This window comes from Magallana gigas, chromosome 7 (assembly GCF_963853765.1).
Source record: "Magallana gigas chromosome 7, xbMagGiga1.1, whole genome shotgun sequence".
Lineage (NCBI taxonomy): Eukaryota > Metazoa > Mollusca > Bivalvia > Ostreida > Ostreidae > Magallana > Magallana gigas.
In genome coordinates this window covers 5,950,356-5,967,020 of record NC_088859.1, presented here as the reverse complement: position 1 = coordinate 5,967,020, position 16,665 = coordinate 5,950,356, and the positions used below count along the sequence as shown (strand labels likewise).

At 33.9% G+C, this 16,665-nt stretch overlaps 2 protein-coding genes across 4 annotated transcripts; one reads left to right on the top strand and one right to left on the bottom strand.

The window, feature by feature from the left end:
• Window positions 1-4,946: 4,946 nt before the first annotated feature.
• Window positions 4,947-9,453, bottom strand: LOC105335096 (actin-binding protein IPP). 3 transcript variants are annotated; one of them, XM_011438792.4, is made up of 7 exons: window positions 9,385-9,453; window positions 8,892-8,959; window positions 8,488-8,726; window positions 7,695-7,823; window positions 6,554-7,438; window positions 6,114-6,343; window positions 4,947-5,553 (listed from the first exon to the last, which is right to left on the bottom strand). In XM_011438792.4, the coding sequence occupies exons 2-7, from the start codon at window positions 8,927-8,929 to the stop codon at window positions 5,320-5,322; spliced, it is 1,755 nt and encodes a 584-aa protein (XP_011437094.1). In that variant the 5' UTR covers window positions 8,930-8,959; window positions 9,385-9,453; the 3' UTR covers window positions 4,947-5,319. The 3 variants fall into 3 exon arrangements, with proteins under 3 accessions (XP_011437094.1, XP_034313127.1, XP_065923191.1); XM_034457236.2 differs by lacking the exon at window positions 9,385-9,453 and adding an exon at window positions 9,133-9,337; XM_066067119.1 differs by lacking the exon at window positions 9,385-9,453 and adding an exon at window positions 9,071-9,094.
• A 22-nt stretch (window positions 9,454-9,475) lies between these two features.
• On the top strand, window positions 9,476-14,013 carry LOC105335097 (uncharacterized oxidoreductase YjmC). Its single transcript, XM_011438793.4, has 11 exons — window positions 9,476-9,759; window positions 10,104-10,292; window positions 10,641-10,702; window positions 10,857-10,910; window positions 11,111-11,209; window positions 11,433-11,498; window positions 12,217-12,286; window positions 12,411-12,529; window positions 12,808-12,903; window positions 13,541-13,651; window positions 13,874-14,013. The coding sequence occupies exons 1-11, from the start codon at window positions 9,531-9,533 to the stop codon at window positions 13,928-13,930; spliced, it is 1,152 nt and encodes a 383-aa protein (XP_011437095.3). The 5' UTR covers window positions 9,476-9,530; the 3' UTR covers window positions 13,931-14,013.
• Window positions 14,014-16,665: the final 2,652 nt, after the last annotated feature.

The following is a 16,665-nucleotide window of genomic DNA, read 5'->3' as shown; positions in this document are numbered from 1 at the left end:
ACTGTTTTCATATGAATATTGTTAGAAGTAAACACAATAAGCAAGTTTTTAAACTTCCCAACAGGGAAACAGGGTTATTCAGTTTAAGAACACAAGTAAAGGAAAACGCCACACAAAACAATTTTTTTGTGTTATAATTGGAAAAAACCCTCTTTTTCATATAATAATGAAAGTAATGGTAATTACGCGAAACAGCATACATGTACAAAGGCATGCGATCTTATTTGCCTACTTCAGGAAAGAGCCCTTCAAGAACGCGTTCTTGTTAAAAGCGCTAGTAAACATTTCAAGTTTAAAGAAAAGTGCAAGTTGGAAGTTCCAGAATATTAATTCACAATTAAGTCGTAATGTAATAATAGAAAACTTTATTAAGTTTTAGACGCTATTTATTTCTTTTGATAATTTCTTTCTGCTCCAGATACTAAAAAGATATAAAAAATTCAAAACCAAAATATTGTTTTTATTAATAAACGACATACTGCCGACTTTTGAAAGCCCGAAAGCCCTCCTTTTGGATTTTAGCGTGCATAGGGGTGAAGGTCCTTACAGAAACTGCTTGGTGCCATAGATACGCACGTGCAACGTTGCATGCATAAATTCTTATTCTAAAATAACAGAATCGCTGCACTTTATTAAATTTATATGCGGTTGCATTTCTAAGCATATCGAAGTTTTAATGAAAACTGCGATTACGTTGGATTTAATTTAAAGAGACTTTAAAGAGAGATTTTTAATTTTCAATTAAGACAGCCTACATAAAGAAATATAAGAGATCGCTAGATGTAAGCTTGTTATGGCGTTTTACAGAGAACGACTATTTTTTTTTTCAAATTCCTTTCTTGTATATAAAAGAGCTAGATAAAAAAAAGACTTCTTAGTATAAACTACATGAATTGAACATTGTGATTTAATCAAGTTGTTTTTTGTCTTATTTTCATATTCATTAGATGATATACATCTATTCTCTGGGTAGCCCGTTTCAAACTCTTCTGCTATTCTTTCCGAAGCTAGAAGAAGCTTCATTTATGAGTACATGTACTACACAACTACATTTTCAAAGATTGGGCGTGTAATTTATCCGACCCGCCCCATTTTTTCTTAATGCTATGTACAGTGGCGTCGGAAGCAAATTGAAAGTGGTGGGGGGGGGGAGGGGGGGGGGGGGACACTAATCCTCAGAAATCTTGACAAGCAAATTTTTTTTCCCCAAATCATAAAATTCGGGGTGGGGGTTGGGGGGACCATGAAGACCCAATGTTATATAAAATCGGAGCCGTTATAAGATTCTTTATAAAAAGGAAATTGCAGCAGTAACAAGCTGGTGTCTCGCGTCGTGGAGGTGTTCATTATCCAGCTAATATCGAGCGCATTCGCAAATAAACGACGATCACAATTTTACATTACGACCGCCACGTATTTATCTGACGACAGATAATCAGAAAATTTCAAGGCAACTACAAGACATATTTTTCTTGAATTCCGTCGAAATAGATCTTGTCAAAAGTCAAGAGTTTTGTATAATGTTGTCATTTTGAAGGAGAACCAAGCATCTGTGGTCTGAACGGAATAATTTGTCTCGAATTATCATTTATAACATTTTATTTCTACTTTCCCATCATCAAGACCACAGGCACTTGTTTCTGAGAAAAAAATTCACCCTGTATTATTATACTATAGGGTAATTTTTTTTCTCAGAAACAAGTGCCTTTGATCTAAGAAAACAAAGTTCATTAAAAACTAACCATATCATTTTAGGGAGAAAAAACCCTAGAAGATTTTGTCGCAAAACACCGGTAATTGTACATTGGACTCAATTTTTATCAAGACTATTGAAATATAAAAAGAAAACACTTGAATGGGATTGACATGTAACGACTACATGATATTACAGTTAGCTTTTGATTTAACTAACATTACACAAGTATATTATAGGGGCGATTTTTATTTATTTATTTTACTTTTTTTTTCAAATCAAAGTTAATTTTTGCAATTGTCAGGAATTGTTTAACTTTTGACTTTGCCCCTAACCTTTGAAATCGTAAGGATCGCAAAACTATTTCGCCAATTTTGCGCGTTCGTTTCATGTAGAATGCTGATTTACTTTTCAATAATTTTCAATGATGTTTGATTAACAAAGTAGCATTCCGATTGATGATAATATAAGGCACACTGTAGATTCACAACTTCCGAGTTCTCTCACACATATTTTTTTAATCAGTTTTCAGATCAGGTAACCTTTGTCGGGAAGTGTTGAGTGCACTCTACTGGTTCCTATTGTTGAAAGGCATGTAAATCTTCTTAGCTATATAGAAAGCATACTGCATTGTGTTAAAAAGGTGTCAGTCTGACCAACTATAACTGACCCTTTGAGACTCTTTAACATTTGGTTCGACCCTTAATCTCACGGAATGCGTGTCCGAGTGACGTCGGTCGTGTGAACTTTGCAAGGAGCAAATGTTCTTTCTATAGACTGTGAACTAACATGTAACGAATTTTGTAAAAACGTAGCCCAGAGTATTTGTATGGAGAGCCAAAATTAGCCTGAACTCAAATAATTGGCAATCTCTTTAAAGCCACGTGTTTTCATAAAAAGGTATAACAGTTATTCTGTATTTAAGTATGGGAAATTATATACATTGTAAAAGAAACGTTTAAGGGTCAAGTGCCTGTGATTGGGATAAAAAAATATTGTGTGCATCAAATAAATTATCGTGCGCATTAATTCATGCAATGTTCTTTATAAAAATAATCACCGTTTTGAAGTGTATGATTGAATTGTTGCGCATAAAATTTATTTGATGCGCGCATTAAATCATTTGAAGATATCTCTAATGCTTGTAACCTATCTGAAATTATTTCGTTGAGCCCAACAAAGAGATAAAATACAGATTTAGAGCTCAGTATGAATTCATTGCATATTAATGTATATGTATTGTTCAAGTTGAAGTATTCAATTGAAAAACTGCTTTTGTGTCTCAAATGCATTGTCAGCGAATCTTATATTAGCTATGATAAATAATGTTACATTGCCCATTAAAGTTTTTAGCTCACCTGAGCTGAAAGCTCAAGTGAGCTATTCTGATCACATTTTGTCTGTCGTCCGTCCGTCTGTCTGTCCGTCTGTCCGTAAACTTTTCACATTTTCAACATCTTCTCAAGAACTACTGGGCCAATTTCAACCAAACTTGGCACAAATCATCCTGAGGCAAAGGAGATTCAAATTTTCAAAGGGAGATAATTAGAAACTAATGAAAAATTTCGAGATACATGTATTTTCAAAAATCTTCTTCTCAAGAACCAGTGAAAATCATGACCCCCGGGGGTAGGGTGGGGCCACAAGGGGGGTCGAAGTTTTACATAGGAATATATAGAGTAAATCTTTAAAAATCTTCTTCTAAGAAACTAATCAGCCAGGAAAGCTGAAACTTGTGTGGAAGTATCCTCAGGTAGTGTAGATTCAAAGTTGTGAAAATCATAACCCCTGGATATAGGGTGGGGCCACAATGGGGGGGGGGTCGAAGTTTTACTTAGGAATATATAGAGTAAATCTTAAAAAATCTTCTTCTCAGAAACTAATCAGCCAGGAAAGCTGAAACTTGTGTGGAAGCATCCTCAGGTAGTGTAGATTCAAAGTTGTGAAAATCATGACCCCCGAGGGTAGGGTGGGGCCACAATGGGGGGGGGGGGGGGGGTTCGAAGTTTTACATAGGAATATATAGAGTAAATCTTTAAAAATCTTCTTTTCAGAAACTAATCAGCCAGGAAAGCTGAAACTCGTGTGGAAGCATCCTCAGGTAGTGTAGATTCAAAGTTGTGAAAATCATGACCCCTGAGGGTAGGGTTCGAAGTTTTACATAGGAATATATAGAGTAAATCTTTAAAAATCTTTTTCTCAGAAACTAATCAGCCAGATGATTCTTTATAATTGTTAAGACTTTGGCTCCAGGACAATTCTTCAACCTCACAAGAAGGTTCAGAGTTTGATGTAGCTTTTTTTATCCATATATAAACAATTGTTAAGGATCTTTTTGAGAACTGCAATACTCAACATGTGATATGACTATAAAATCATCCTGTTAGAAAAGAGACTAATGATTATAAACATAAGAATATCCAGGGGGAAAAATGGATTTTATTTATACAGGATCTACATGTATTAGTGTACATTGTCCAGATTGTTTGTATTATGACTCCATTAAGCTGATTTTATCATACCTATTGTTCCTCAGGTGAGCGATGTGGCCCATGGGCCTCTTGTTTTTTGTTCTTTTGGTGTTCTCTTTGTGTGCATGTTTATTTTTGATCGATCGAAACGTAAGCTACATTCAGACCATGAACTCTACAGATTTGCAAGTTGACCTCAGACATTTTGGTAGATGTGGTTACCATGGTTACCTTCACATAAAAGGATTAATTGAATATTCTCTTTATCTCAATAGCTGGTTAACAAAAATAATATTATAACTTAAATAATTTTATGACTTTTTTAGGCATATTTGATGTAATGATGCAGAGATGGATGTAAATAATGCATTATAATTATTATATATTAAATATATCTTAAAAAGTTAGCTCTTTGATTAGCTTAAATTCAACATTCTAGAAAATAGTAAAGTTATATTCACCAGCACATGACCTACCAAAAGAATATACAATTGATCTACATTGGTCTAAAAACAGATCTGGAATTTCGAAAATTCTGAATATACATGTAAAAAATAATCTTTATGTAGTTCATTGCAATTGGTGTCTTGTTTTACATTTTTGAGGTCAACAGTGCGTGGATTGTTTCCTAATAGACCGAAACTTAAGCTGCATTGAGAGCACAAAGTCCAAGAACTTCTTTGAGAAGTAATTATGGTAACCTTCATATATATGGAAGACACAAGTCTTCCTTTTGTTAAATGTGCCGATCAATAATAACAATTTTATTATAATTTCTATACTTTTATTCACTTGTATGAATAATTAATGATTCATAAATAAATGTAAAGAAAAAACAGTAAAATGTTTTCTTTGGTGGTACATATGGACGTTGAAAGTAGTGATCATTTCATTAAAATCTTTTACATCATCTGCTTATGCAGGTTATACCCCCAGTAAACTTGCAATACTCACTCCCTTCATACCCAAATGATCACCAAAGCAAGCATTTAACTGTATCAATAAATAATGCACAAAAACATTTTAAGATTCATGGAATCTTTGAAAAACCATAAAATTAGAAAAAAATGGCAATAAAGACAGTTTAGTAACACTGAATCCTCAAAGAATCATTTAGCGAACATGCCTCTTCAAATTGACACCATCTAACACTCACTATAAAACCACAGCCCCAGCCTCACATCTCGGCGTGGGGAGAGCAGGAAGTTCATACCAGCGGTTGAGGATGGGATCAAAGCACTCCATGCTGTTGATGGTCTCGTTACAGCTGAACATGTCGAGTCTGACAAAGAACTGGCGGCCGCCCATCACGTACAGCAGTCCATTCACACTAACGGAGCATGGCGCGGTCCGCTTCTGGTTCATGTCCGGCATGGTCTCCCAAACATTCTGATAACAAAGACAGAGGAAAATTACAGTGTGATTAACAATCAATGGAGAATAAAACTTGTAAGTTGTAAATAAAGTTTGTACTAAGTACTTTCGGAACTTTGATTCCCCCTAAAAAAAAATGGTAACTGTCTAAAGTTTAAAGGAAAAAGTAAATTAAAATAAAATTTCCATTTCTAAACTCCTCCCTTCATTATACTGCTAATTCAGGAGAAATCTGTAAGATCAAGAAAACCTAATACATCTCTAACACAAGTTGTTTAGTGACCATACTGTGACAGACTATCAACCGCTTACATTTGCTCTATGAACAGTAAGCTCGGTTAAATTTCAAAGATCTTGGTACATATAAGACATACAGTCAAACCTTATTACATGTATATTGAATTAAATGGGACTTGGTAAAAACTTGAAGATATCAAGGGTAAAATACTTAAAATATAAGTGGTTGGGACTTCTAAATCACTTCGATATATCCACTGTATTCGAGATACCGATGTTCAACTGTACTTAGTAGATATTTTAATAATAGTTGGAAATGAACTGTGCTGATTTCTTACTTCTTCTGGAGAAAATCTTTCTACTGAGGCCAGGTCTCCATCCCTTGTGTTAAATCCCCCCATCACATAGATATAGCCATTTAAAGTGGCTACACTGGCATTGGCTCGTGGGGTATTCATTGGAGCTAGAACTTCCCATTCCTTTGTGACTGGGTTAAAACTTTCTACAATTGTCAGTTCTGACCCAAATCCATAGTCCTTATCCATTCCACCAATAATGTAGATTAAACCTACAATAATAGAATTATTAGTACAATACTTTTGATACCTATTGAATACCACAACTAATACAGTGTACTGCTTATTTTAAAAAAAATTATGCATATGGAGTAGACCAATCTACTGGATAATTCTCGACACATTTTGTGGCAAAGCAAAAGCAACACAATTTGCATTTCTGACAGTACTGAAACACCAGAAATCTTAGTATCAATCCTTACCATCTAGCTCTGTTACAGCCGTTTCAAACCTAAGGGTAGGCATCTTACACACTGTCACCCATTCATTAGTTGAAGGGTCAAACTTTTCTACTGTGTCCCCCAGCTCCATTCCGACCCAACCTCCAAAGGCATAAAGACAGTCCCCCAGGGAGGTCAAGCCATGGCCACACCTGGGCTGAGTGAGGGGTGGGGCGGTGGACCACTGCCTGCTAATGGGGTCATACCGCTCTACTAAGTCGTATATAAGAGACTCGTTCTCTCCACCCACAACATAAATCTGTCCATTGACAACTGATGTTCCCATGTGGTTCCTGGGATACTGTAAGCTTGGAACCGTCTCCCACTCATGAGAAAATGTATCAAACTTTTCCACTGTTTCCAGGGTGTGAATATCACTCCACCTTCCACCCTTTGCGTGGAAATACCCTCCTATGACATATATATTTTTTCTCGCGGACTTCCTAGGTTGCACTAGATGGGGTTTGACAAGTCTTAGGTTGAGTTTGTTGCACAACTTCCTATCACTGATTAAGTCCTGTGAGAACTTCTTCACGGCTATCTTTATACTGAGGTTTCCACATATCTCCAGACATTCCTCAAGCTCTGTCTCCGATATGATAGGAAACCTGATGTGGTTAAGAACGTTGAACACCGATAACTTCCTGTTTTGTGGGTCATGCAGCAGCCATCTTAGTGCAGCCTGGAGAACTTCTTTTTCCGAGGATACACATAACTGTTCACTTTGTAGAAGTTCTACGACAAGATTTTCTGTTAATTCCAGATATTCTTCCTCCTGAGATGTGGATACAAAGTGTTTGTGGATAAATGTCTCTGCTTTACTTTTTAGTTCTGAGCAGGAATGTATGTCAGCAAATTGGAAAATACCTAAAGAACACAAACAAGAAAAATAATCCATGTGGGTTGCTGTTAAATCTAAACAGAAATTTGATAATCAAATTGCTGTTAAAAATATGGTAAAAAATATATACCAAGTACTGTGAACATATCATATTAATAATGCATGATCATACTTGGTGGAAATTCATTTACCAAAACAAAAAATTTATGTTTGTTTTGTGAAAGAAAATAAACATTATTAATAAAGCTGTTTAATAGAATATGAAAAGGAAAAAATACATGCCAACACAATTATGGCTGTCTAAATGTTTCTGTAAGAATGTTGTACATTCAGTTACTACACAGGTGATTCCAAACATGTCTGCTGCCGCTAAAACATCCTGACAATTGTCCCAGGTGATGTCAATCTCACCTACAAATAGGAAACATCAAAATTAGAGCAGATATCAAGGAGGAATCCAAATCTGATATACATGTAATCATCAATATCAAGTATGTAACCCTTTAGTTTACTCCAAATCATAGCACAGACAGGTTGATTATACATTATAAGTGGACAGACAAAGTGTCGTAAATTTAACTATAGGCCCATGGTTCACATCACTCACCTGAGCAACATATACCAACAAGCCAATAGTAATGTATTTGCTAATTATTTCAAAAACATGTCCAAATTCATAAAAATACATTTTTCATCATTCATCAAATTTTACAATGAATAAAAAAATATCACAATTAACATCAATTAATAATTTAGAATTTTTAAAAACTATTACTGTATACAGGGTTTTTTTTTGGCATTGTGTAATTTTCTCCCTTCTCCACTTGCAAGCAGTTTTGCCCTGTCTTGAATTCACCAAGACACAGTTGTGTTTTAAGAGAGATAATTTGAGACATTGGAATTCGCTCAGTCTTAAATTTGCCTGCTGACAATAAGAGCGAAAGGGAGGAAAATAAAACGTGGGAGAATATTTCACAAAAATTTACCCTATACAAAAATCACTGTTTACAGTAATTGAGCATTTCTGCACCTTGTATTACCTACATATTATAGTGTTCACATATACAGTACACACCTGTATAAATGAAGGTCAACAGGGACTGGAATGTAGAGGGGGCCACATCGTGAAGTGTTATACACCTGTTTTCTATGTCATACATAGCGCTGGCAAACATCGCTCTGAAATACTGTCCTCCTGCAGCCAGAACCACTTGGTGAGCTTGAAACGTTTCCGTGGAAACTTGGATACTGATGTCACAGAATAACTGGCTGTCTAGAAGATGCTTCAAATTTTCCATAAACTGAGGTGTATAGCTAAAAGATACATCATATTGTTTTATGTGATTATATATATATATATATATATATATATATATATATATATATATATATATATATATATATATATATATATATATATTGCAAAAAAAAATAACATAGCCTGCAAAGAAGTATGGTATTTTAAATGTAAAGAATTACCTCTTTGATATAAAATGCTCATCATTTGCAGTCGCCATCTCTACAAAATTTTGATCTCAAGGCACCAACTGAAAAAATATAATTATTGACAATGATTACGGTCTTGAAGTTTCTATGTTAGGACTTACATCTGAAAAAAAATCTACATGGAAACCCCCTTAGTATTGTCAGACTCTTACATGCAAAAATGGGACCCCCCCCATCCATGTGTTGAACTTCGTACTGATGGAAATCTACATACTCCCAGTACTGATGCATTTTCTTTTAACGAGAGATGGCCTGGTACAGTTGCCAAGCCAGTCCACTTCTCACAGTCTCAAAAGAGCAAAGCAGCTAAATAAATATCGGTGGCGGTTGTTGATGTTCGAGCTAAGGCAATCAAATATCGTTTGAATTTCTTTATCATGTCGTACATATACAACTTCACATGCAAGACTTTACCACAACAAACGAACACGGTATTACTATATCAACTAGTAAAATTTATGTATACCTGTGTCTGTGATATCTAACGAAGTCGGAGGTATAATGTAAAATACCGAAAAGTGCCGAAGTAATTTTCCGCAATCTTCTGTGCGTTTGAAACAAATCAGCTGGTCAATCTGAAAGTGAAAGTACGTTCTAATAAACGGTGACGATATGCAATTTTGGCGACGTTTGTTTCAAATTAGCAAACAGCAGAGCAGATTGTCATTGAGACATTATTCATCAGAAAATTGGGATGTCATTAGTAACAATGAAGTTAAAAGGTTTGCACGGGACTGCATGACGAGTGTTGGAACCAAACCGCAACACGCGGACAGCTTGGCTGAAGTTCTGGTGCAAGCCGACTACCGCGGTCACTACAGTCATGGACTTAACAGACTAGGTGATGAAATAGATTTATTTACTAGAGATCACTGGGTTAGATCCTTATTTTTTCAATGCACATAAAGAGGGGCCTCGTATAGTTATGATAAACTTTTACATATTATTTGAGTAATTTCATCAACCTGACATTTTACAAATATCATTCAGAACTAATACCAGTATTAATTGTCAGTCATATATCAAGAGCAACAGTTTAGTATAAAGAATTCAGAACGTAATTACTAATCTATTCAATTAAAAAAAAAAATGATACTGACGACTTGAAATGAGACATTTATACTACAAGTATCTGCATACTGCATGTTTTCATCTTGTTGTTAAATCATGTTGTTATATATATAGATATGTATGTGAAAGATATCGAATCTGGGGTAACAGTCTCAGACAAAGAACCGGTCATCCTGAAGGAGTCCCCGGCCACAGCCTTTGTTGACGGTCAGAATGTACTGGGTCCAGTGGTGGGCGACTTTTGTATGGACCTAGCCATCAACAAGGCCAAGCGGTCAGGAGTGGGCTGGGTGGTGGCTAAGGGTGAGTCTACTTTTTATTACAGGTATATCATATTAGACTTGAATCCTCATATCAAATTGTCTCTTTGTAACTTTTTTCCCTTGTATTCTTTGTGTACTGAGGTAGTTAAGAAAATGTCATTATTAGAATGACATTTGTTTTGGGATATCTACATGTATGTGTATAGCAGCCTTATTATATCAAGTACCAAAATTTGATTTTAAGATTATTGGTACATGTACTTGCACATTTGTATAAACCATCCTCTATAACCATCATTCAATTTTTCAATGTATTTATACAAACTGTCCCTATTACATTGGTTTTTGTTACACATGCACATTCATTTTCTGCATGCTCTATCTTTAGGTTCCAATCATTACGGAATCGCAGGACATTATGCAATCAGAGCTAGTGAGGAGGGACTTCTGGTATATATAACACACATTTCACGTCAGTGTACACACAGACTTAGTTACAATATAATGAGCAATTAATTACCTGGTATGTGTTTAGAATAGAGATTACATCTGTAAGTTAATTTTGCATTAACTTTGATATATATGATTATTTAACAATTTGAAGGGGATGTCCTTCACCAATACATCTCCATTAGTCGTCCCAACTCGAGCAAAAAAGGTAATTTTTTCAGGTAAAATTTGATTAAAGGGAATATTTATTGAAAAAGATTTTTTTATTGATTTTTTTGTAAAACATTACGTTTTCATTCTTGTACCCTCTGCTCTAGCTATGGGTTTACAATATACTCTGCTTGAGGAGCAGTGTGGATCGTAAACACTTGGCTTGTGAATATAATTTTGTGCATGTATAACACACAGCCAATTCTTGGGACCAATCCAATCAGTTTGGCAGCCCCTGGTCTCCATGGCGACAGTTTTGTCTTAGATATGGCAACATCAACAGCTGCTCTAGGCAAGGTATGTTATTTTAGACAACCTTTTGTGCAAATATTTGAATCATTTATTGTGCTAGCTGTCTGGATTAATAGTGAATATAGTTAAAGAGCACAGGGAAATAAAGATGCATAAAATAAAGTAATGTATAAACAGACTCAACTGTCAAGAGTATTGGTATCACCATTAAGGCATTAAGGGTATATAAGATGTACATTGTGTATCTAAAGTGTTATTGTATTCACAGATAGAGATTCATGAGAGAAAACAAATTCCAATACCTAACAGCTGGGGAGTGGATGCCCATGGAAAGGTACAGTGTAGCTAATGACCCGTATATAGTAACCTCTGTAGCCAATTTCACATAAAACTACGTGTACCTAACTCAAAACTCGCAAATATAGAACTCTCTCGACTCTAGACTATTTGCAATTGAACAGAAAATGGCATCATTCAATGAGCTCCAAGCCTCAGTAAATTCTTTAAATTGCCGAGAAGGTATTTTAGATGAAGAGATCGTTAAGGTGAAAAAAGATATGACGGATTTTGACAGAAACATGACAGCCCTTTCGATAATGTAAAAGAATCAACAGAAAGAAACACAAAACTGATGACTGATAATAAGACACTCACAGACAAGTGCATTCAGAGCCAAAGAATCATGGAAAAGGATCTGGTGTCAATAAAAGAAGCTAATGTCTGCTCCTCTTAGTTGTTTTCTAATAATTATTATGATCCTTTATACTAAAATCTAACATAAGTAGTGATTCTATAGTCTGTTCTTTTTTATTTATATTTTTTCCCTGTATGAAAATGTACCTGTTTGTCTGTACCTCTGATGATTTGTATTTGTATGTATTATATATATGTTCCTCTTGTACCAAATTATTTGGTTTGAGCGAATAAACTGAACTTGAACTATAACTTAAGTTGACCTAAACAGAGTTAACCCCCTTTAATGCTTTTGATCTCCTTGCCATTTATAGTTAAAGGTATTCTGATTGTGGGAATAATTAATTTGTGTTCTTCAGATGACAAATAATCCAACAGATGTGTTAAATGGAGGAGGCCAAATGCCCCTTGGGGGAGCTGAAGAGACAAGTATGTAAATTTAGATTCTGATGGTTGAAGTCTTGTTGGTGTAGTACATATGTACTAATTGTACTTAACAACCATTATCATATAAATAGCTCATATTGTATACTTGTATACATTGTCTATGTAGGTGGATATAAAGGCTCAGGGCTGGGAGTTCTGGTGGAAATATTTTGTGGAATTTTGAGTGGATCTGCCTATGGACCAAACATCAGAAGATGGAAGAATACGACCACAGTTGCAAATTTAGTATGTACAAATCTGTTATCTGCTGATGTATGTGGAGGCCTTTCTTATTAATTTGTGAATTTCTTCATATCTGTAGCTTGAGAAGTAAAAATAGGATAAGGAGATCCATGATTGATAAAAAAAAATCTTAGTGCAATCCATTTGTTATCTGCAGTAATCATCATAGAAAGCCACGTTAACTAGTTTTCTATTAATTGTACATGCAGTCTCGTAACCTGCAATATCATGTAATATCGTATTGGCGTTGGAAGGTAACATTGTGATTGTCTTGTGTGCAGGGCCAGTGCTTTATTGCTGTAGATCCTGACTCATTCATGCCTGGGTTTGAGGAGAGGATGTCTGATCTCATGGGGATATGTCGCAATCAGGAGCCAGTAAGTGACCTCTATTCAATGAGAAGGTCCATTAATATTTGCCCCAATTTTACAAATATTAAAAATATTATTACATCATAGTAATGTTAGTAGATAACCTTATACATATATAATTAAACAGAAATGTCCGACAATAATCTAGCCATCAGTCATTAGCACAATACACGTACCGGTACATTACGTTTACTGACGTTTTTCATACTAATTGTTCGACCATAATTAATCACCTAATTGTCTGCGGACTTTTCCGTTTTTTCCCCGATTACGACAAATAGCACATGGCGGGTGTGACCGGTCAGCAGAGGATGCTCACTCCTAGTCATCTGATCCTACCTCTATCTTTTTAGAGGTCCATGTTGCTCTGCTTTGAATTTTTATTTCGTTTTATGGATTTTGGAGATGGTTGACAGTTTGCTATTGTCATTTTTCATGCAGATGATTCAGAAACACTTGTTTTCTTCATAAAACACCATCTATGCCCTCTTTTGAGTTAACAATATGAGCATTTCACAATCTGATTCTTTATTACATTGATAGCATTCATTCCAAAAATGTAAGAATAAGTTACATGTAGTGAGGTGCACTCATTTAACTGATGGAGACTGTTCCTGTACATATCAATATTTTTTCTTCAAAGGTGGAGAAAGATAAGGAAGTGTTGGTAGCTGGGGACCCAGAGAGGATCCACATGAAGATGTGTGATGAGAGAGGAGGGATTCCCTATCACCCTAACCAGATTCAGTACGCAGTAAGTCTCCAGGGGATCACTGTTACTCTAAATGTATTTCCATTAATCTTTCTTAAAAATCATAAATAAGAATAATGCAAAAGGTGATTTATGTATATGTCTATCACACTGATAGTGAAAAGTCATGAAACCTGCTTTTTTTGCCTCATTTGTCCCATGACTACAAGAAGACACTTATATCTACTTGTATTCTCAAAAGTCTTCTTTTTTGTCGCATTTCAGATTGATCTCTCAAATAAACTGAATGTTGTACCCATGGAAATACGGACTCGGAAATAATGTGCTTATTCATTCTAAAGGAGCCTCTTTATAATCAGTTTTTGGATATTGATAATATATTTTGATGAAATTTTTACATACTTGACTATGTTGACTGATTTTATTGTAATTGCTTTTACATAAATGAATATTATATATGAGAAAATATGTACAGATACATGTACCGGTACATGTAGTTGAGAAGAATATTTTTGTGCCATGTATAATACAGGACAAAATATTGTCCTATATATTTACCATTAAACATCAGTTAAAACATGTATTTTATAAATATGATGTTAATGATTACTATTAAACCACTTTATATCTAACATTGGTATTTTTATTCTCAATCATACTTGGACATGTGCCATACACTTGAAGATCGCAGTTTGTACTATTTTACTTCAAAGGGTAGATTAACTGCTAGAAAACCCATGGAAATTGAGGCTTCTTAAAATTGAAAAAATAGGTTTGCTTCAACTTCAAATGGTATATTAACTGCTAGAGAACCCATGGAAATTGAGACTCCTTGGTATTGAAAAAATAGATTTGCAAGGTATCATCGAACTTTTAATTGCAAAGCATTTGGAATTCACTTTCTGATTCCTGATACTTTTAAAAAATGTTGATCAAACAAAATTTAGTGTTACCTTTAACCAAACAAAATTTAGTTTTACCTTTAACCAATGTAACTTGTCAAGGTTCACTTGATTTAGTATAGTTAGCTCATTGTCTTCTTAAATCCAAGGTTGAAAAAATTCTTAGCTCAACTTAATTGCTAATTCAACTGTAGTCAGAAGTTATCAGTTAAGCTGGAACATATTTTTTTTGTAAATAGTTTTTTAAAACATAGGTAATCACAGATTACAAAGCTCACCGAGACGAGACATCACCCTTATGAGACTTCACCTTATGAGACCACCTTTATCATATTAAATGAAAATCATACTTTATGATCTTCGATATTCATGGATTCTGTTTTGACACAATATCATATATCATCTGTTAAAAAATTGTATGATAATCATATGTTCCTATGTTAATCAATACAATAATATAAAATTAAATATTGCATCCTATCATATTTACAACATTTATGATACATATATCATATAATACAATAAAATACCATAATAAACAATGATGAGATATAATATTGTAAGGTATAATATGACATTGTATTATGTTATTAGTTATTGTATTTGATCAAATAATACAATATCATAATATATAAAACAATATAGTATTATATTACAATATTATATTACATAATACATCATAACATTGAAACATATGATATTAGATTGTATAATATATAGTATGATATTGTATGATACTGTATCATTTTTGATACATAATATGATATTGTATCATATGATACAATATAATTTGATACAACATTGTATCATATCAAATGATACAATATTATGTGATAATTAAAAGTAAAATATTATATAATTATACAATATTATATTATACATATTGTATCATATGATACAATTATATATTTTACAATATTATACAATACAATTTCATATGATGTGATAATATATCATATAATAAACCAATATCATATTATACAATATCGTATGATACGATATTATATAATATTACAGTATCATATTATATAATTTCATGTGATATAATTCTATATTACAAAAACTAATATCCTATAATTTTATAATACATTATCGTATGATACAATATTATAGAATATACAATATTGTATCATAAGATACAATATTATATTTTGCAATATCTTATGTAATAGTATCATGTGATAAAATAATAAATTAATTAATACAATACAAAATTATACAATATTGTATCATAATATACAATACTATACATAACGATATCATGAGACAATATCATAACATAAAATATAAAAAAAAATTGATACAATATCATATTGTATCATAAAACTTTTTATAATATTACATATGATATTATATTGTATCATATTAAACAAAAATGTTTCATACCATACAATACTATATCATAGGAATCATGTTATATCATTTATCAACAAACACATCTATCTTTCGATCTGGTTTGAGTGAGGTAGGAAATTTCATAAGCATCCTTGATAACGGAGATCAGGCTCTGCATCTGAAGTAACCTCTGCGTTTCATTTATAATATAGTTAAATCAACTATGCAAGCTATCATCTATAAAACATGTGACCTGTTCCAAAAAAACTAAACCTCATCCAGCATCCGAAACCTATGGCTCAGATTCAGCATTCAAGCTCGTCAGGTGCATCAGTATACATAAGACGCATCTCCATGCAAGTTTGGTGAAGTTCAGACCAGTGATAACTAAGATATCATCATCAGAGGGCACTAGCAATTAACACCTTAACCTGCTCCAGCATCCGCAACCTATGGCTCAGATTCAACATCCATGCCTGTCAGGTGCATCTGTATCATAAGACACACCATCCATTCAAGTTTGGTGAAGTTAGGACCTGTAATAACTAAGATATATTTTTTAGCATCCTTGATAATTGAGATCAAGCTCTGCATCTGAAGCTTTCTCTGTGATTCATTCCTATTACAGTTTAATCAACTATGCAAGTTTGAAATAGTACTATTATCTATTAAACATGTGACCTGTTCCAAAAAACTTAACCATATCCAGCATCTGAAACCTATGGCTCAGACTCAGCATTCAAGCCTGTGAGGTGCATCAGTATCATAAGATGGACCATCCATGGAAGTTTGGTGAAGTTAGGACAAGTAATAACTAAG

Bases quoted from the DNA above. Each gene is read 5' to 3' on its own strand.
- LOC105335096 (XM_011438792.4), bottom strand. From the start codon at position 8,929: ATGGCGACTGCAAATGATGAGCATTTTATATCAAAGAG. The intron at 8,727-8,891 runs GTAATTCTTTAC...TGTATCTTTTAG, and splicing joins GAGCATTTTATATCAAAGAG to CTATACACCTCAGTTTATGG. The intron at 7,439-7,694 runs GCATGTATTTTT...TGTGTTCTTTAG, and splicing joins AGACAGCCATAATTGTGTTG to GTATTTTCCAATTTGCTGAC.
- LOC105335097 (XM_011438793.4), top strand. From the start codon at position 9,531: ATGCAATTTTGGCGACGTTTGTTTCAAATTAGCAAACAGCAGAGCAGA. The intron at 10,703-10,856 runs GTATATATAACA...AACAATTTGAAG, and splicing joins CTAGTGAGGAGGGACTTCTG to GGGATGTCCTTCACCAATAC. The intron at 12,530-12,807 runs GTATGTACAAAT...TCTTGTGTGCAG, and splicing joins CGACCACAGTTGCAAATTTA to GGCCAGTGCTTTATTGCTGT.